We start from the raw sequence: 21,474 nt of genomic DNA, 5'->3' as shown, positions 1-21,474 counted from the left end.
GCCTTTAGAAAGCTCCAATCTGCGGGGAGCCACTGCCACATCTCGGAGAATCACTTCAGGAGAGAAATCGCGCTCAAACCTTTAACAGACCTCCTGCTCCTCCCAGGGCTATCCCGGCGTGCAGCGCGCCGCACGGTCCTCCCAGGGCTATCCCGGCGTGCAGCGCGCCGCACGGTCCTCCCAGGGACGGCTCGGCTATCCCGGCGTGCAGCGCGCCGCACGGTCCTCCCAGGGCTATCCCGGCGTGCAGCGCGCCGCACGGTCCTCCCAGGGACGGCTCGGCTATCCCGGCGTGCAGCGCGGGGTGTAGGTGGGTTCGTCCTTCAAGGGCCGCTGAGAATCATTTCCGTCCGTCCCGCTGGAGCCATGGCTGGAACTGTGGCCCGCAAGGCCCTGGAGTATGCGCGGAGCAAGGACTTCCGAGACTATCTGATGAGGTGAGGGAGGGGAGGGGGGGGGAAGGATGATGATGAGTGAGTGGGGGGGAGTGGGGGAGGAGAGAGGTGGGGGAGAGGGGGATGTGGGGGTGGGTTACTGTCAGGGGAGTAGGGGCAATGGGGTGAGGGGGCGTTGAGGGGGCAATGGGGTGAGGGGGCGTTGAGGGGGCAATGGGGTGAGGGGGGGGGGGGCAATGGGGTGAGGGGGCGTTGAGGGGGGCAATGGGGTGAGGGGGCGTTGAGGGGGCAATGGGGTGAGAGGGGGCATTGAGGGGGGCAATGGGGTGAGAGGGGGCATTGAGGGGGGGGGGGTGAGGGGGCGTTGAGGGGGCAATGGGGTGAGGGGGCGTTGAGGGGGGCAATGGGGTGAGGGGGCATTGAGGGGGGCAATGGGGTGAGGGGGCGTTGAGGGGGGCAATGGGGTGAGAGGGGGCATTGAGGGGGGCAATGGGGTGAGAGGGGGCGTTGAGGGGGGCAATGGGGTGAGAGGGGGCATTGAGGGGGGCAATGGGGTGAGGGGGCGTTGAGGGGGGCAATGGGGTGAGGGGGCGTTGAGGGGGCAATGGGGTGAGAGGGGGCATTGAGGGGGGCAATGGGGTGGGGTTGAGGGGGCAATGGGGTGAGAGGGGGCGTTGAGGGGGCAATGGGGTGAGGGGGCGTTGAGGGGGCAATGGGGTGAGGGGGGCAATGGGGTGAGAGGGGGCGTTGAGGGGGGCAATGGGGTGAGAGGGGGCGTTGAGGGGGCAATGGGGTGAGGGGGCGTTGAGGGGGGCAATGGGGTGAGGGGGCGTTGAGGGGGGCAATGGGGTGAGAGGGGGCAATGGGGTGAGGGGGGCAATGGGGTGAGAGGGGGCATTGAGGGGGGCAATGGGGTGAGAGGGGGCATTGAGGGGGGCAATGGGGTGAGGGGGCGTTGAGGGGGGCAATGGGGTGAGAGGGCGTTGAGGGGGGCAATGGGGTGAGGGGGGGCAATGGGGTGAGGGGGCATTGAGGGGGCAATGGGGTGAGAGGGCGTTGAGGGGGGCAATGGGGTGAGGGGGGCAATGGGGTGAGAGGGCATTGAGGGGGCAATGGGGTGAGGGGGGCAATGGGGTGAGAGGGCGTTGAGGGGGGCAATGGGGTGAGAGGGCGTTGAGGGGGCAATTGGGGGAAAGGAAAGTGGGGTGAGAGAGGGCAATTGGGGTGAGGGTGGAGGGAGGGGAGTGGGTTTATGAGGGATATGAGAGGATAGAGGCCAATGGGTTGCTGATGGAGTGAGAGGGGAACATGGGACGGCGGAGGAAAGGTTGTGGGGTGGGGGTGTGAGGGCCATTGGGGAAGGGTGAATGGGGGAGTGGGAGGGGGAAACCATCAACGAAAGAGAGTAAATGGTAACTCCTTTTAGGGAGTCTGGAGAGGGAATGGTTGGAACGTGTTAATAGTTAATTCACCGAGGTGTGCGGCATAGAAACAGGCCATTCGGCCCACCATGTCGACACCAACCCAACGAGCATCAAACTGCACTCATCCCATTTACTTGCACTTGGTCCATAGCCTACTACACCCAGGCATTGTAAGTGCTCATCCCGATGTTCCCTTGATGTTGTGTGAAAGTTCATTGCGCTATAGGGGAATAGTTTGGAGCATGTTACCGGTTGATTCATTTCACAGGAAAGCACATTAGAATTTTAAGAAAAATAGATGTGTGTTAATGGAATTTGGAGGAGGTTCTTGGGGAGCTGAAAGACCAGCGCAGGTCTATCGGGCAGTTGACTGACCTGTGCACTACATTTTGTTTAATGTCATTTTCCTGCAGCTTGTCTGAATTCAAGACTTTTGGACAGTGGCTCAATTTCCTGGGATGTAGTGTAAACAACTCGGGCTGAGTTGTTGCTATGAATAATTGGCAGTAAACTCAACGTTCACAGGTTCTTTGCTGTTAGTTTGACTTTCTCCCTACTACATATTCCTCATTCCTGCCCTGATCCAAATATGTCATGAGGTTATCCCAGTTGCCAAGTTACTTGCAGCAATTCACATTCACTTGGTTATAGGGTTAATGATGATAACATGGGAAATATTTCTGGAAAATAATTCTGCCTGGTAATTCTCCACTCTGATCTGATCCATTCCAACTCTTTGTCACTCACCTCACTTTGGTTCTTGTTTTGTGTATAATCCTGTTGATTCACAATAGCAGCCTTTTGTCCTGTTCTCTGAATATAATTGTATGTGATCAAGAGTATAATTTTAACCGATCCCTTTTTACTTTTGAACACATGATTCAGACATCTACGTCGTTTAGTGTGATGACTTTGATCTAATTTTAGAGCTGCTGTCTAGTTTTTGAGGCAACTGGATAATATATTAGGTTGATTCAATTTTTTTTGAAGAACTGAAATAGCATTAAAATAGTTGGGGCTTTTTTTTAAAGCGATACTGGAATTCTCAAAGGCACTTTTGTTGGTGTTTCTGGTGGATATGGATGTTGCGAACAAGTCGTTGATTCAACAATTGGCCTTGAGAAGGTGGCTTTATTACTGATTGTTTTCCATACAATGCTGTGTTGACTGCAGTAATCCAAAGATGACACCGAATGGTTAGTGACCGATGTGTGCTGCTGAGGACTTGTCCATTGGTCACTCTTGCTGCACCTTTTCTTGTTAAAGCATCACCTTGGTTAACCTTTTATAACTTCCATAGCTTTTCAATGTCAAAAATAAGCACTTTTTTTAATTCTTGGAGCTGCCAAATCTTCTCTTTGCAGCATAAATCACTTTGCTAAAACCTGTTGGTAGAGATCCTTCGTCATGATCATACAGTAAACCACCTGTATTTCAGGTATTTAATTGTTGCCTGTTCATTATACGTTGTTAAAAGCAAAGTTTACTGTAGTTGTTTTCCACTTAAACGGTTTTGGACTAAATCATGTGAGCAGCACATCAGAGCAGCAATTTAACATGTGTCCAGGATAACTTAAATTGGCTGACTTTACAGTAAATGTAGTCTGCAGTTCCCATTGTCTATTCCACCAACATTTGATGGGCTTTTGATGGTTTGAGCTAGTTTATAAGAGACTTCACATGGTTTGATCATCGTGGGGTAGACTGTTGGACTGCAGTGGGAAACATTGGAGGTTGTTATTTTGCCTATAAATTCAAACATGGTTAATTCTGTAATTGTGTAATTTCCTGTGAAATGAACTTTCGTGATTTGCGTACATGAATGTGTGTAGCGTGAGAGGAATGACTTAAGAATTGATCTTTATGGAGAACTCAGTTCAGTGCTAGGTTGTTTTTTTTTTGTAGATATTTTTATTGAAATTTAACATTTTTGCAAATTTACAAAAATAAACAAAACTCTCAAATACAAACATTGATGTACAATTAAATCATATATACAATAGTCATAATTTAACAAAGAAAAGAGAAAGAAAGAAAACAAAAAGAGAAAAAAAAGAAACGAAAAAAGAAAGAAAAAAAAACTCAACTTTCTACTAATCTAACCTATAACTCACCAGAGTGTATACCTAAGTCTCTTACATGCTCGGAATGTATAAACATCAAATATAATAAAACCCGTATTCGCGCAGGATTCCTCTCCCAAGGGGCCCCGGAGCAGCCCGGTCCAGTGCTAGGTTGTTAATAAGTAATTTCGCTCTGTTTTAAGAGTTGGTGAGCGGAGTTCTTTATTGCCAGTAGTGTGGGTAGAAGCTTACATTCACCTGTCTCAAGTACACTTGCACCTAAAAAAGAGTGCTGGAAAGCAGTTACATAGAACATAGCAAAATACAGCGCAGTACAGGCCCTTCGGCCCTCGATTTTGCACCGATCCAAGCCCACCTAACCTACACTAGCCCACTATCCTCCATATGCCTATCCAATGCTCGTTTAAATGCCCACAAAGAGGGGGAGTCCACCACTGTTACTGGCAGGGCATTCCATGAACTCACGACTCGCTGAGTAAAGAATCTACCCCCAACATCTGTCCTATACCTACCTCCTCTTAATTTAAAGCTATGCCCCCTCGTAATAGCTGACTCCATACGTGGAAAAAGGTTCTCATGGTCAACCCTATCTAAACCCCTAATCATCTTGTACACCTCTATCAAGTCCCCCCTAAACCTTCTTTTCTCCAAAGAAAACAGCCCCAAGTGCCTCAGCCTTTCCTCATATGATCTTCCTACCATACCAGGCAACATCCTGGTAAACCTCCTCTGCACCCGTTCCAGTGCCTCCACATCCTTCCTATATGGCGACCAAAACTGCACACAATACTCCAGATGCGGCCGCACTAGAGTCTTATACAACTGTAACATGACCTCAGGACTCCGGAACTCAATTCCTCTACCAATAAAAGCCAGTACGCCATATGCCTTCTTCACAGCACTATTTACCTGGGTGGCAACTTTGAGAGATCTGTGTACATGGACACCAAGATCCCTCTGCTCATCCACACTACCAAGTATCCGACCATTAGCCCAGTACTCCATCTTCTTGTTACTCTTACCAAAGTGAATCACTTCACACTTACCTACAGAGTGACAGCTGCAGTTGTGACACCTTGTTTGGCAATGTGCCAAAGAGAGTTGTGTGCACTCTATCTTGATAAATATAAATACCCATGACTGATACCAGCGCATGGAAGAAAAATCCATACAAAGCTGGCTTGTCATATGACACCTGAACCAGTGCCAGAGAATTTAACTCTGCAGTAGCTTGGCTTAGCGTCAAGTTGTAAAATATTCCTCCTTGTACTTCATGCCTTATGCACTCTCTGACCCGATGTCCAATTTAAAACGTTGAGCGGCCAGTGTTTTTGAGGAAAACTTAAATCATTTATCCATTTGGTCAGTCCGTCATCTTACTTGCCAGTTAGTGTATGTTGAAAAGTGGTGCTGCGATATTTTGGCTAGCGAAATGAATACTGATCAAAAGTATTAAGTCAAAGCTAGTGCAGCATGGTGATGCATGATTGGAGTGGGATTTCATTCAATCCCTTCTCTAGGATCATCCTCCTTATTAAAAGTTCACGTTTCCATCATTTATCCCAGTACCCTCTGGTGGCAAAGGGATGTTTCTGTTATCACGGTGGCAAGTTTGTCTCAGTGATTTCCATTCTAATCTGGCTATAGCAGCGTAATGGAAAGAGCATGGTCAGGTGGCAGGCTGAAGGTTGTGATTGTGCTCCGAGTTTGAATTATCTGTGGTGGGTGGGTTGCACGTGGAGAATGTGATCCATCTTGTTTGTTGTGACAGTAATGTTTGGCTTCTCCTGCTTCCCCTTTTACGTAGCACTTCGGGCAGTCTGTCAGATAGCTAGCAATGCTAGAACCCGTTCTTTCAGGTTGGCTTCTGTGTATAAACATTGTTCTTTAGCTTGTTTGCACTTTATACAAACAGCATTTGAAGGAATTTAAAACATGCAAGTTAGAAGCAGGAATGGGCCATTCTGTTCTACCATTTGATAAAATTATGATTGATTGGATTGCAGCCTGAAGCCCACTTTTCTGCCTGCCCAGTCACCCTTTGACTCTCTGGGTAGTGACAAATCTAACAATCGCTGCCTTAAACAAAATTCCATGCCCTATCTCCAATCTTTCAGGTGAAGAGAGTTCCAAATGCACCCACCCCTCTGGGAATGATCTGCCTCATTTCCAACTTGAAAGGAAGATTTTATTTTTAATCTGCCCCTAATTCTAGTCTGATCGACAAGGGGAATGCTTCTCTTGGCATCCACCCTACCTATTAGCCCCAGACTCTCAGGGTTCACTATGAGCACCTCTATTCTTCCAAACTCCAGTGGGTACAAGTCTACCCCTTGCTCGTGGGATAAGCTCTCATCCCAGAAATCAGTCAGATGAGCCTGAAATTGCTAATTTAGTTATTAACTTTAAGTACAGGGACTCCAACTACACACAGTATGCCATGTACAACTTTTATATTTGCACTGAAATTAACTATCCGTTTGCCAAATCATTTGCTGCCCCTGCACACTAATTTTGTTGGGATTCATTCCGACATCCAGCTCGCTCCTGAGCTCCAAGTTCAGCATTCCCTCTATACTTAAATGTACAATTCCACAACAGTATGCTGCTTTTACACTATTGTTGCTAAGGTAGACAAGTTACTGCTTTTTCATGTTATATGCCATTTCTCAATGGTTTACATGTTCTCAACCTGGTTTGTTCCTTTGCAGACGCACTTTCACAATTTATTTTCTAACCCATCTTTGTGTCATCACTAAACTGAGTCCCATGTGTTTGGTCCTCTCATCCAAGTCATTGATGTAGATTATAAATATTGGGGGAGAGCCATTGATTCCTGTGGCATTCTGCTCATTTCATCCTGCAAACCTGAAATTGACCATTTACCTTTGCGCGGCTAACAGGAAATAGTTAGCAATCTTCTGTGCATGCTAGTGTGTGACTTCCTGCACCAGCTTGGGTGGTAACTGTAGTTGTGTAATGGCAGGGACACATCCTTGTGTCTTAATGCAAAACAGAGATACAACAGATCTTCCCTCTGGGCACCTTCCAGCCAGAGGAAGTGGTGGGGTCTGGTACAATTATAATATTTAAAAGGCATCTAGATGGGTATATGAATAGGAAGGGTTTAGAGGGATATGGGCCAAGTGCTGGCAAATGGGACTAGAAGTTAGGATATGTGGTCAGTGTAGACGAGTTGGACCCAAAGGCCTGTTTTTGTGCTGTACACCTCTGACTCAATCAGTCAAAAATTGTGAACCAACGTCTATTTCTTCCAGCTTGTTATCCTGTCCTTCCCTTCACACACACACACGCGCACACACCCCCCCCCCAATCCCACTTACGGTCTGACAGGAGACACACACTTGTTCTGCAATTCTCACATTCCCATCACTTAATCTGAACTATCAATATTTTTTTCTCCATCAGCACCCTACACCCACTACCCCCACCCCTCCCAAACTATAGCACAAATGCTGTCCCCTCCACACTTCATGGATGCTGCCTGACCCACAGTGATCTCCAGCGTTTGTTGTTTTCGGTACATCTTTGTCAATGTCACTTACCATCCAACGTTGCCTGCTCTTGGCCTTTCAATAAATATTACCCAAGTTGACTCCTCAAGCCCCCTCTGGACAAACTGCATCCAGTCCTGTTACCCCATTCAACTGTGGATGGGATAAAGTGACAGGTTGGCGTGATGGTGTGACTGGAAGGATCGGTTTTTGAAGGGTTGATAAGATGGCACTATGTGTTGGTGATCTTGTTTCACTTTAACTAGATACCTGACTAACTGAGATGGCACTGTAAGTGGAGTTGATAAAATGTGGAGCTGGAAGGGCACAGCAGGTCAGACAGCATCAGAGGAGCAAGAAAGTCAATGTTTTGTGTCGGGGCCCTTCATCAGTCCTGATGAAACGCAATTCTTCTTCTCAGATGCTGTCTGACCTGCTGTGCCTCTCCATCTCCATGTTTTATCAATGATAGCTCTGTAAGTGGCAACTCATAATCTTTTCATTGTACTCGTTTGCATATTTATGGCAATAAAGTTAATTCTAATTTATGTTCTCACGTAGGTGCCGTTGACCTGTTTCCCTGACCTGGTTAACAATTAGTGTGTATTGAATATTATTAGTAATCAAGTTGACTTCTTAAGTTAATTAATTTTTCTGAAAGTAATCTGGTTTGTGTACAAAATAAGGGATCGTTTGTGTTATGCTGTTTATAGAGTGAAATTATCATCGTTTCACATTGTGTTTTGGACTGAAATATCAGTAAAGTAACATTTTTTAGATTAGATTACTTACAGTGTGGAAACAGGCCCTTCGGCCCAACAAGTCCACACCGACCCGCCGAAGCACAACCCACCCATACCCCTATATTTACCCCTTACCTAACACTAGGGGCAATTTAGCTTGGCCAATTCACCTGACCCGCACATCTTTGGACTGTGGGAGGAAACCGGAGCACCCGGAGGAAACCCACACAGACACGGGGAGAACGTGCAAACTCCGCACAGTCAGTCACCTGAGTTGGGAATTGAACCCGGGTCTCAGGCGCTGTGAGGCAGCAGTGCTAACCACTGCGCCACCGTGCTTGCATTCATTAATTTTTTTTATATTGGAATGTAGTCTAATTTGATTGATGGTCGCTTTGAAAGAATGTTGGCAGAGGTTTCCGAGCGCGCAATATTGTCTTTTTAAATAAAAACCTCCCTGGTTCACCCTGGCTTTCAAACCCCAGCAAATACAGGCGACAAAAGCCCTGAGTGTGGGTTCTGTGCTGTAGCTGCTATGGTCAGTCAGCAGCTTAATGCTGTTGCCTCATTCATAAGTTTTTCCCGAAGTTGCTGAGGAGCAAAATCATTCCTCCTTTTCAAAGCCGTCCTAAAAGAAAATTTAAGGGATCGCTCACAAAACCTGTAGGGAACTCTGGAGGTGACCGGCTCTTCTAAGAGCGTGTTGTGTAGAAACTTGCTTCAGGCCCGTGCATAGTGCATACCCTCGACCAACTGCCCAGATTTTGGAATGGAGTGTAGAGTTTACAACATTACTGAGCACTTTTGCATTACAAAAAAAAATTAATTATCTTTTTTTCTCTTTCCCTGCATGCAAACTTCTCATGGACTGATCATTTATCAGCACAGTAAGTCTTAGTAATTTTAAATGCATTGCTTAATCACTTTTGCTGTAACTTTTCTCAATTATGATTCCACTTAACTCCAGGCAATATTCTCACCTGGTAAATGAGGTGCCTAAACTATATCTGTTTCACTCTGCACCCTCCATCCAGTACAAAGAGCGTGACGACAAGCAAGTGTATTGAAGTTGCAGTTTGCTTGATCCTCATGTGCAGCAGTGTTTTGTTGGTCAACAGAGGCTGTGTTTTGTGAGGTGAATGAACTCACAGGCAATTCAACAACTAAATGAATGGGTACGGCGCCTCGCAGTCTTGACGTCTGGGTACTGAGCTATGGATTCAAGAGAAACGAGAGTAGGGGATTCTGCATTCTGGTCGCACCAGTTCAGTCTGCCCCTTGATCCCATCCTAATGGATTAGTCCCAAATCTTTTATTATCTCCAAACAAAAATGATTGGAGTGTTGGGAGCAATGATTATCCGTCATTGGCAGGCAACAGCTCAGATCACCACCACCTTTTTGTGTGATGTGGTGCTTCCAGATTTTACTCCTATATGAACCAGCTGTAATTTTGGTAAATTCAGACCGAACCGTCAGGGCAGTAAATCAGTTCTTCCTTCACCCATGCCACTGTTAACCTTAGGTCTGACTGTTCCAGGTCTGTACCGATTGCTGTTTCACCTTCCGTAATCTTACCCCTGAATCTCTTCCACCTACATCCTGCCTTACAGCAAGTTGCACTGCCCTTCTTCCCACCATCATGTGTACAAACCTGAGGGCTTTCACCTGCTTTTTATAAACCACTCGCAGCAAAATCTGTTGGGCTGGCATACTGTCTGTCTTTCTGCTTTTCTGTGAAAGGGTGAGAATCGAGAGTTGTAAAAGATGTTGCTTTGCTTCAAAGAAGTACAAGTCTATTAATGAACTTTAGCTTTTTATAATTGTGGAACTAAAGAAAGCTCTCATTTAAGTTTGACTCTCCTTTTATTTTGTTCCCATTTCATAGCATTTTTGGGGCCCTGTTGCTAACTGGGGACTGCCCATCGCTGCTTTCAATGATATGAAGAAAACTCCCGAGATTATTAGTGGCAGGATGACATTTGGTAAGTCAAGGCAGGTTAAAGCTTTGTGTGCTGTTGCAGTGAGCAAATAATGCCACTCTCAATCTCTGGTAAATCTCATTTGGCCAGTTATTTATTTGAAGGTGATGAATTCACAATCTGCAGTAGTGCCCATTTAGGAAGGACAAAGGGCAGAACATACTTGTATCTTCATTAATTAATGATGGGTCGTTGGTGCCAAGGGGACGATCCAAGACTTGGTCTTTTAAACTTGTACGCATCAACTAAAATAGGATATTCAGAAATGTAGCAATTTCTAAACCTACAAATGGTCTACTAACCACTTTATGATCTCTTAGGGTTTCCCCGCAGGGAGCTAAGATGTGAGGCCAGAGCCACACTCAATGATGACCCGATGGAGTGGGAAAATTGATCCGTTTAATTTTTGGCTGATTTTTTTCCCTGAGGAAGTGGCACTGCTTTGCTCCCACTCCATGGTGACTTAGCTTCCTAGAGAAGTCTTGGACAAAGCATGTAAATCTATTGACCTGCCAGTGTTCCCATGGTAACCAAGTGTTTCTGTACACATGCAGGTTCCTAGCTGTGTCAGTATCATTTTAAAATATTTTTATTCAAAATAATGGGACATGTTATTGTCCATCCCAGGCTAGATTAGATTAGATTACTTAGTGTGGAAACAGGCCCTTCGGCCCAACAAGTCCACACCGACCTGCCGAAGCACAACCCACCCATACCCCAACATTTACCCCTTACCTAACACTATGGGCAATTTAGCATGGCCAATTCACCTGACCCGCACATCTGAGGAAACTGGAGCACCCGGAGGAAACCCACGCAGACACGGGGAGAACGTGCAAACTCCACACAGTCAGTCGCCTGAGGCGGGAATTGAACCCGGGTCTCAGGCGCTGTGAGGCAGCAGTGCTAACCACTGTGTCACTGTGCCGCTAGTGGGACTCATTCAGACCTTCTGGTCAAAAAGTAGGTACTCTACCACTGTGTCACAACAGCCTGTCAAACACTCACTCAGGGTAAGTAAATGGTTGCCATTAAATACTTCTCTTCAGTATCTTGTGGATGTGTTTTCTTTCAAATCAGTTGAAAATAAATTGTTCTTGTGCACACTGTTCTTTCGTGACACTGGGAATAATGTAATAACTCACTGCAAGGATTGTCCCTCATGTGTTTTCTCCATCCACGTTACCCATATTAAACCACATTGGTGCTTTAGATGCACTTCAGTTCTCTACACCCCTTTTAAAATGAGTGATTTATTTGATTCATCATCGATGAGTTGGAATCTTACAGGCTGCATGCCCAAGAGGTTTACTGATCTTTAGATACTTTTAATCTTGCCCGATACACTCAGCTCAGTCATGACAAAGATGAGTATAATATTTGACAAGTTTGTTTATTCCCTATCTATCAGTAGCCAGGTTGCACATGTGGTATTTGGGTTACTTTTGTTTGTGGCCTTGGATCAAGCTGCAGATACTGGTTGGTGGAAGGGTTAGAAGTGAGCTGAGAAATATTACCATCCAGAGAGAAGTGGGGAATGTGTTGCTGGAAAAGCACAGCAGGTCAGGCAGCATCAAAGGAGCAGGAGAATCGACGTTTCGGGCATAAGCCCTTCTTCAGGGCTTCATCAAATTTGCAAAAAAGCCATTTTTTAACCGATTATTTCATTTATCCAATTAGCAGCAATTCATATTTGTGGGCGGCACAGTGGCACAGCAGTTAGCACCGCTGCCGCACAGCAGTTAGCACTGCTGCCTCACAGCGCTTGAGACCCGGGTTCAATTCCCGACTCAGGCGACTGACTGTGTGGAGTTTGCACATTCTCCCCGTGTCTGCGTAGGTTTCCTCCGGGTGCTCTAGTTTTCTCCCACAGTCCAAAGATGTGTGGGTCAGGTGAATTGGCCATGCTAAATTGCCCGTAGTGTTAGGTAAGGGGTAAATGTAGGGGTATGGGTGGGTTGTGCTTCGGCGGGTCGGTGTGGACTTGTTGGGCCGAAGGGCCTGTTTCCACACTGTAAGTAATCTTAAAAAAAAAATTGGTAACTATTGATGAGGATATTTGTTGAAGCATTGTTATTAGTTTTGAACATAAACCTTTCTGGAATAAAATCAGTCAGTGAGGTAACCAAATCTTCCTGCGTTAATTTTTATTATTTTGGAATTTTTCTGTACCTCTTAGGAGTGTTACCGCACTCTAAGATTTTTGTTTCCTGCAGTTTCCACATTTTTTTTAAATTCAGTAATCTCTGGCAGTTTTCTGGAAGTAAGGCTAAGATCCCACTTGTATGTGAATGCCTCCCATGGGTTTATATGAAAATGTCTGAAGCTTTCTGTGTACAGTTTCTTTGTACACCGATGGAAGTTTCCTTCCAAATTACTTGTATTTCTCTATTCCACACTTCTTAACTTTTGAAGTTGAATCCTGGATAGAGTCATAGAGCTGTACACAGAAGCAGACCCTTCGGTCCAACACGTCTGTGCTAGCAAGATATCCTAGATTAATCTAGTCCCATTTGGCTCACACCCCTCTAGGCCCTTCCTATTCATGTCCTCATCCAGATGCCTTTTAAATGTTGTCTTTGTACCAACTGCCACCAGCTCTTTTGGCAGCTCGTTCCATACACGCACCACCCTCTGTGTGATGAAGTTACCCCTCCAATCCCTTCTAAATCTTTCCTCCCTCACCTTAAATATGTGCCGTCCAGTTTTGGACTTCCATACCCTGGGAAGAAGTCCTTGTCTATTCACCCTATCCATGCCCCTTTTGATTTTATAAGCCTCTGTAAGGTCACCCCTCAGCTTCCAACACTCCAAGGAAAGCAACCCTAGCCTACTCAGCCTCTCGCTATAGCTCAAACACTCCAATCCCAAGGCAAATGGGACTAGATTACGTTGGGATATCTGATAGTTGGACAGAAGGGTCTGTTTCCATGCTCTGACTCTATAAATCCTTTCTGAACCCTTTCAAGTTAACAACCTCTTTTTCATAGCAAGGAGACCAGATTGAATGCAATGTTCTAAAAGTGGCCTCGCCAATGTCCTGTACAACCACGACATGTCCTCCCAACTCCTATACTCCATACACTGAGTGTGTAGCTGTTGATAATTCTCTGGTCCACATGTTTTCTTGTACTCAGGATGTTATTGAACAATGTTTGAGCAGGGTTGATGCACCTTTTGCATTTCACGATGAGCTGATATTTTAATCATCTGTCTACTACTTTTACAAGTTACACTGGCTTTAAATAACTTCAAAATCATCTGGCCGTCTATCTTAAACTTTGTTCTGGGCGATGTAAACAAATGAGGGTATTGCATTTGCTTGTTGCGGTTTGGTCTAACCTTGATCATTGTGGCGCCTTGACCAACCTTCATACGAAATGACCTGCCTGTATTCTCTCCTGCAGCATTGTGTTGCTACTCTCTGCTGTTCATGCGCTTTGCATACAAGGTCCAGCCCAGGAATTGGCTCTTATTTGCCTGTCACTTCACGAATGAAAGTGCACAGATCATTCAGGGATGTCGGCTGATCAAGCACAAGTAAGTCCCACTGTTTATGCAAACAATTTTGGGTTGGACGCTAAACACTCTGGCCAGCTTGGGTTGCCTTTGGGAGTTATGCTGTTGTTGTAAAAGAGTCAGCTTGCTGTTGGCTCGCTTGTAGATTCAGACTGCACGTGTGTGAATTTGAGAAAGAAGATGGTGAAGCTTGCATCAGCTTACAGTGGATAGTGCATCATGAGAAGCATTCATGATTTTAGAACAGAAAAGGCTGCAGGAATCAAGGCAGAATTGAGGAGCCATTGACACAGCTGATGTCCTCTTATCTCCAGAGTATTTCCAGAACATAGAATCCCTGCAGTGTGGAAACAGGCCCTTCGGCCCAACAAGTCTATACTCCCGACTCAGGCAACTGTCTGTGGAGTTTGCACATTCTCCCCGTGTCTGTGTGGGTTTCCTCCAGGTGCTCCGGTTTCCTCCCACAGTCCAAAGATGTGCAGGTTAGGTGAATTGGCCATGCTAAATTGCCCGTAGTGTTGGGTAAAGGGGTAAATGTAGGGGAATGGGTGGGTTGCGCTTCAGCGGGTGGGTGTGGACTTGTTGGGCCGAAGGGCCTGTTTCCACACTAAGTAATCTAATCTAATCTGATCCTCCATACAGTATCCCACCCAGATCCATTTCCCTATTACTCTACATTTATCCCTGACTAATGCTTCTAACCTACAGTTCCCTAAACAATATGGGCAATTTCCCATGGCCAATTCACCTAATCTGCACATCCTTGGACGGTGGGAGGAAACCAGAGCACCCGGAGGAAACCCACGCAGACATGGGGAGAATGTGCAAACTCCACACAGTCAGTCGCCCATGGCGTGCCACCCGTGTTATTTTGTAAAACACTGGCTGTTTCATGCTGGGCTGGAGTAGTGATTGTAAAACCTAGAATCAGTGAGCGCATGTGAGATCAAACCTGTTTACGACCCTTATCTTTCAACTCACTTTCTGCATGGTTTCTTTAGCAGCTGCCTTCTCCTACGCGAGCAAAATAATTTGGTGAAGTCAGTAAGTTTTGCAGAAGAATCGAGCACGGGTAGAACACATGGTCTCTTAACCCTTCTCTATGACCATGGCTGATCTTGAGTTTCAACTACATTTCCCACCCACTTCCTATAAATTCAGAGAGACCAAAAAACATGCTATACCATCCTTAAGTATGAATAATGGCACATTTACAGCCCCCTCAAATTGTGAATCTTTCGAATTCTCTACCCTTTTGGAGAAATTACTTCACTCGTGTCTTATCCTGAGACTAGGTCCCTGTGTTTTAGATTCCTACTTTAGTTATTAAAATGGTTAAATTTCTACGTTTCCTTCATACATTGTTCATCTACAATAAAGCAATCCAGGGCACTGGGGTTACAGTTACAAGATAATACATGGCTTGGAAAGGGTGGACGCTAGGAAATTGTTTCCGTTAGACGAGGAGACTAGGACCCGTGGACACAGCCTTAGAATTAGAGGGGGTAAATTCAGTATAGAAATGCGGAGACATTTCTTCAGCCAGAGAATGGTGGGCCTGTGGAATTCATTGCCGTGGAGTGCAATGGAGGCCGGGACGCTAAATGTCTTCAGGGCAGAGATTGATAAATTCTTGATGTCACAAGGAATTAAGGGCTATGGGGAGAATGCGGGTAAGTGGAGTTGAAATACCCATCAGCCATGATTGAATGGCGGAGTGGACTCGATGGGCCGAATGGCCTTACTTCCACTCCTATGTCTTATGGTCTTATGTTAAAATCTCCAATAATATGTAAGGGAGTCATTTGAAATGTATATTAGTTAGATGCTCAGTAAGTACATCCAAGCTTTACTTGGATGTTGCATTTGAAGTGGTGTTAGCTTTCTGTCTGAAGGGTTTCCTCATGACCACTCTTAAACCTAATTTGACCTCTTCCAACTATTCAGTGTGCAGAAATATTCTTGTCCATATCATTCACCCTGCCTTTTTCCAGGGTAATAGGTTTTGAGTTTATTCCCAGTCTTCATCTCTTGACACTAAATTTCTGGTTGTTGCATATTCTGCCATCAGTGTTTGCACATCTTCCTTGTATTTTGCGTATCAAACTGACCTTGTATTGGTTGAGCATGTTTGGTTTTAGATTCTTCCAAAACTGTTAGTTTGTTAATCTCCTGTGTCCAGTAATGTGGGAGAATCTGTGTGTCCCACTATTGCTCAATTCAGAAAGCAGAGTTTAATTCTTTACACAGCGTTGTCTTGCAATTCATCTGGCCTGTTTGTTATCTTCAGAGCTTTACCTTCTGTAGCTTGTGTAATGAAGAAATTTTTAACATGGGCAAACTTTAGTTTGGTTCTCAATCCTTTTGGACAACAAAACAAACAAATTTCAGTCTGTGTCCTAACCTTTTGACTGGTGGGTCTGCCCTGAGGGGGTCAAGGGAGTATTCTACTGCACACTTGGGTCTTGGGGTTCTGGGAGCTGGTGAATCATCCCACTATTTGAGCATGTCTGCTGTTTGCACTCATTGCTGGGTGCCTTCAGCTTTGTCACCAATGGAACACAAGGGGTAACCTCAGTGAGGTCACGTGGTTAGCCTAGTAATGGAGAAATTCTTCAGCGATTGGACACACTAGGCTGGAAGGAGATCTGTGAGAAAGTGAGTGCTGCAGTTGCTGGAGATCAGTCAAATATGTGTGCTGGAAAAGGATGTGCGTCATGCAGGTCCTGGGCCTCCTCCATCGCTAAACCCCCACCACCCGACGCCTGGAGGAAGAACTCCTCTTCTGCCGTGGGACCCTCCAACCACATGGGATCAATGTGGATTTCAGCACCTCCACCACCTTATCCCAGATCCATTCATAATGTGGAGGTGCCAATGCTGGACTGGGGTGGACAAAGTTAAAAATCACACAACACCAGGTTATAGTCCAAAAGCACTAGCTTTCGGAGTGCTGCTTCTTCATCAGGTGGTTGTGAATCAGGTCCAGGAGAGACAGAATTTATAGCAAAAGGGTTAGTGTCACTGAGTTGTAATGATATATTGTTGTGGTTCTGTTCACCGAGTTGGGATTTTGTGTTGCAGATGTTTCGTCCCCTGTCTGGGTGACATCCTCAGTGATTGGGAGCCTCCTGTGAAGCGTTTCTGTGATGTTTCCTCCGGCATTTATAGTGGTTTGTCTCTGCCGCTTCCGGTTGTCAGTTCCAGCTGTCCGTTGCAGTGGTCGGTATATTGGGTCCAGGTCGATGTGCTTATTGATTTGAATCTGTGGATGAGTGCCATGCCTCTAGGAATTTCCTGGCTGTTCTCTGTTTGGCTTGTCCTATAATAGTAGTATTGTCCCAGTCAAACTCATGTTGCTTGTCATCTGAGGATAGCTGGTCATGTCGTTTCGTGGCTAGTTGGTGTTCATGGATACGGATAGTTAGCTGTCTTCCTGTTTTGTCCTATGTAGTGTTTTGTGCAGACAAACAGGAAGACAGCTAACAATCCGCATCCATGAACACCAACTAGCCACGAAACAACACGACCAGCTATCCTTAGTAGTCACACACGCAGATGACAAGCAACATGAGTTTGACTGGGACAACACTACTATTATAGGACAAGCCAAACAGAGAACAGCCAGGGAATTCCGAGAATCTGTGGATGAGTGCCATGCCTCTATCAATAAACACATCGACCTGGACCCAATATACCGGCCACTGCAGCGGACAGCTGGAACTGACAACCGGAAGCGGCAGAGACAAACCACTATAAATGCTGGAGGAAACATCACAGAAGCGCTTCAGAGGAGGCTCCCAAGCACTGAGGATGTCACCTAGACAGGGGACGAAACACCTGCAACACAAATACCCAGCTCGGCGAACAGAACCACAACAACGAGCACCCGAGCTACAAATCTTCTCTCAAATGTAATGATATATTAAATAAACTTTTTAGCTCAGTGACACTAACACTTTGCTATAAATTCTCTTTCTTCTGGTCCTGCTCCATAACCAGCTGATGAAGGAGCAGCGCTCCGAAAGCTAGTGCTTCCAAATAGTGATTTTTAACCAGATCAAATCTTCCAACTCGGCACTGCCCTCTGACCTGTCCCACCTGTCCATCTTCCTTCCCACCTATCTGCTCCATCCTCCTCTCTGACCTATCACCTTCTCCCCCACCTTCATCTACCTTACTCCCAGCCCCCACCCCCTCCCATTAATCTTTCAGCTCCCTGGGCCCACAAGCCTCATTCCTGATGAAGAGCGTATGCTTGAAACACTGATTCTCCTGCTGCTGCCTGGGAGGACGTTTGTGTTTGACTCTGTGCTATTTGGAATTCTAGAGTTATAGGGATTTACAGCATGGAAACAGGCCTTTCTGCCCAATTGTCCATGCTGCCCAGGTTTGACAATTAATCTTGACCCATTGCCTACATTTGGTCCATATCCCTCCATACCTATCCCATCCATGTACCTGTCCGAGTGTTTCTTAAATGATGAAATTGTGCTTGTGAATGAAGTCACACAAATGATAAAGGTTGCCAGTTAGACGTGATGTCTTTGTGATTCCAGCTGCAGTGTAGATGCTCAGTCAGATCCCATTTACCTATTTGCACTTGGTACTGGTCATGACTGGGTGACCGAATTGAAAGGACAAAGTATTGCTGATGTCCTCTACCTTGATGAATATGTGAAGTTGAAGCGTTCAGTCTGCAGAGAGATGGATTGTGTGTGTGTGTGTGTGTGTGTGTGTGTGTGTGTGTGTGTGTGTGTGAAGCAAACTAATTCCTAGTAATCTGTTGATAATTGAACTTGTACAAATCTGCTTGACAGCTGTCTGGTATTAATCAGTGGTCATGTTTCTGTTGCTGCAGTGCTCAGAAGCGGATGCACCGTTCTGAGTGATCTCAGTCGACCCCTCCTGATGCACTCCTTCATTACTTCCATATGTCACCAACGATGGTTTTTTTACGCACAAGATTCCACAGAAAAGGCTTTGGACCCTGGATGACTAATCTTTCAAACATATTTAATCCCATCTGTATTTTGTGATATAATTAATTGTAACAAATTTGTTTTATTATCTCCTAAAATTGCCTTAAATTAAAATGAGAAGTTATTATTATACATGCCTTTTTAATATGCATTATATATATATTCCACAGCTCCTACTCCTCATTCGAAATGAACACTGACTGGTACTATTTATCAGTGTGTAGTAAAGTTAGAAAGAAATAATATATGATCATGGATATTTCCTTGTGTTGCAATCAGTATTTTGTTGGTAGATCAATGGTTTTTGCAGTTTTGAGCTGCATTTAAGTAATGTCTCATGGCAATCTGTCAATTAAAAGGCATCCAATTCATAAGCAATAAACTAACCTCGTGTGTTTCTGTAAAAGCAACAAGATACAAAACCAATAATGTGGCTGCATTACTTTTAATAACGCGTGCTTCCAGCACCGTCCAGTGATATGACTGTGTGTAAACAGGAGCCTATACTGTTAAACTGTGCCCCATGGGAAAATGGGCTGTTAGAACAATATGGTGGGGGAGGGTCAAAATGCTGTACTGTTCGGTCAAAACCAGAAACCACACGCCACCAGGTTGTAATCCAACAGGTTTGACTAAAATTAGAGCTTTCAGAGCGCTGCTCCTTCATCATCTTCAGACCAACCCGTACATAACCATCTTAATCCCAAACTAAACTAGTCCAATCTGCCTGCCCTTGGCATTTCTTATTCATGTACTCATCTTAACATCTTTTTTTAACATTTGTAAATGTACCTGCATCTGCCACTCCTTCTGGAAGTTCATTCCAAATGCCAACCACACTCTGTGTACAAATAAACAACAAAGCTCCTCGGACTTTTTAAAATTTTTCTCTCATCTCAAAACTTTAACATTTTGCCATCCAGTCCCAGGACCTGAGGGGCCCCATGCTTCCTCCAATTACATGGTATGTGGGTCATTCATTTCCAGATGCTGAAGGGGTTTCAGTGTCTCGATGGATGCTTCTCAACACCCCACCGCACCCCCCCACCACCACCACCACCACTGAGTGGCAGTTTTGAAACAATTAAATGTGAAATTACAAATGACAGGGTCTTCCAGAGGATGGTGTTCTGTTCTGCAAGTTTAAAGTTTAAACATCATTGCTGCTGCCTCATTATAAATGGGCTTTAACACGGCTGATGGTGTGAGGCTGAAACTATATTGTTATTAACTTTGCTGCACTCAGTATTTGAGAGAAGCTAGGCAGACATGAGGACTGCAGGTGCTGGAGATTAGAGCGGTGCTGGAAAAGCACAGCAGGTCAGGCAGCATCTGAGTAGCAGGAGAAATCGATGTTTCGGGCAAAAGCCCTTTAGGAATGAGGTGAAGCTGTGAAGAGGACTGAATGGTCTCCATGGTGCTAACCATCTTATTGTGTTCACCTTTTGAAGGTTTTTTTTTTGATAAGATTAGATTCCCTACAGTATGGAAACAGGCCCTTTGGCCCAACAAGTCCACACCGACCCTCCGAACAGGAACCCACCCACTCCCATTCCCCTACTCTATTTTCCGCTGACTAATGCACGTAATACCATGGCCAATTCACCTGACCTGCACGTCTTTGGACTGTGGGAGGAAACCGGAGCACCCAGAGGAAATCCACACAGACACGGGGAGAATGTGCAAACTCCACACAGTCAGTCACCCGAGGTGGGAATCGAACCTGGGTCCCTGGCGCTGTGAGGCAGCAGTGCTAACCATTTGATGATTCCTACTCCTCTGCTTCTTCCCCATCACTCTTTAGAGATCATACATTTTCCTCTGTACAACGACATTATAAACTGGGTGGATGTTTTCATTATCTGTGAGCTCTGGTGTAAGTGATTTCTCTCTGTTTTGGGTAAGTCTCCTTACGTTTCTTATTTCTTACGTAGCTTAACAATGCCGAGGAAGGTCAGGAGTGAATGAATCTCAGCTGGGTTTCAATCTGTTATGGGGCACAGTCGTTTAGTCAGCAATTAGCTATCCTATGAATTACAATGCGTTTCACCACAATGCTCTATCAGTCCACACTGCACAGTGAAGCGATCTTTACAATGATCTGTAGCAGTACAATGGTTTGTTGTAATCAGAAGAGGTGCGTTGTTCCAGCAGACATTCTGTTTGTGTATTTTAAGGTTCTGTGGCAGAGGGAGCAAGATCTCTCAGTACCAGAATTTTGGCACTTGGTGCTGTCAGTAATTCCATCAGCTCCTCCTCTGAAGCATCCAGTACACAGATCCCATTCACTTCCACAAGTCTGCAAGAAAGCAGGAAGCAAGCACATTAATTACTGGCAACACTGCTTTGGAATTACAGCTGCTGAGCACGCTGTAATGATACATTTTGGATTCCAAACATCCACACGACAATTTCACTGGGTTAAGGAGCAGGTAGTGTCTGCCTTGAACTTCGGTCTGACCCTGCTGGAGTGTCAGGGGTCAGGAGAAGAGTGTTAATGAGCATTGTCAATGTGGCCCAGGTTATTGGAATGGGACACATGCGAGGCCAGTGCTGTGTGTCCTGCAGCACTACTGAGACGAAAAGCAATTTTAGTCAGATGTTACTATTAACACATCAATGCTTCATTTGTCCGTGAATCACCACATGTTTAGGTTGGATTTGGGGTATCAAAGACCAAATGTAACTTTATATTTTCTTCTTGTTATTTAAAAAATATATTTGTGAGAAGGTTCTGAATCCCCTGTTAGAAAATGTAACTCTTTTAAATCTAATGCATGAAAAAGCACTACCTGTCATTGCCTCACCAAAGGAAAAAAAGCCCACGTCAG

The 21,474-nt window shown here is 45.3% G+C and overlaps 1 protein-coding gene across 3 annotated transcripts; it reads left to right on the top strand.

The window, feature by feature from the left end:
- The first annotated feature begins 223 nt into the window (after positions 1-223).
- mpc1 (mitochondrial pyruvate carrier 1) lies at positions 224-19,025 on the top strand. Of its 3 annotated transcripts, none has more exons than XM_060831084.1 (4): positions 237-437; positions 10,049-10,145; positions 13,550-13,682; positions 18,523-19,025. In XM_060831084.1, exons 2-4 carry the CDS (start codon positions 10,103-10,105, stop codon positions 18,551-18,553), a joined length of 207 nt encoding a protein of 68 aa, XP_060687067.1. In that variant the 5' UTR covers positions 237-437; positions 10,049-10,102; the 3' UTR covers positions 18,554-19,025. The 3 variants fall into 3 exon arrangements, with proteins under 3 accessions (XP_060687069.1, XP_060687067.1, XP_060687070.1); XM_060831087.1 differs by lacking the exon at positions 18,523-19,025 and adding an exon at positions 9,045-9,048 and having other exon boundaries at positions 367-437; positions 13,550-13,686; XM_060831086.1 differs by lacking the exon at positions 18,523-19,025 and having other exon boundaries at positions 224-437; positions 13,550-13,686.
- Positions 19,026-21,474: the final 2,449 nt, after the last annotated feature.

This window comes from Hemiscyllium ocellatum, chromosome 10 (genome assembly GCF_020745735.1).
Source record: "Hemiscyllium ocellatum isolate sHemOce1 chromosome 10, sHemOce1.pat.X.cur, whole genome shotgun sequence".
In the NCBI taxonomy this organism is placed as follows: Eukaryota; Metazoa; Chordata; class Chondrichthyes; order Orectolobiformes; family Hemiscylliidae; genus Hemiscyllium; species Hemiscyllium ocellatum.
Note: the sequence above shows the minus strand (reverse complement) of the source record. Positions and strands in the feature narration are given on the sequence as shown.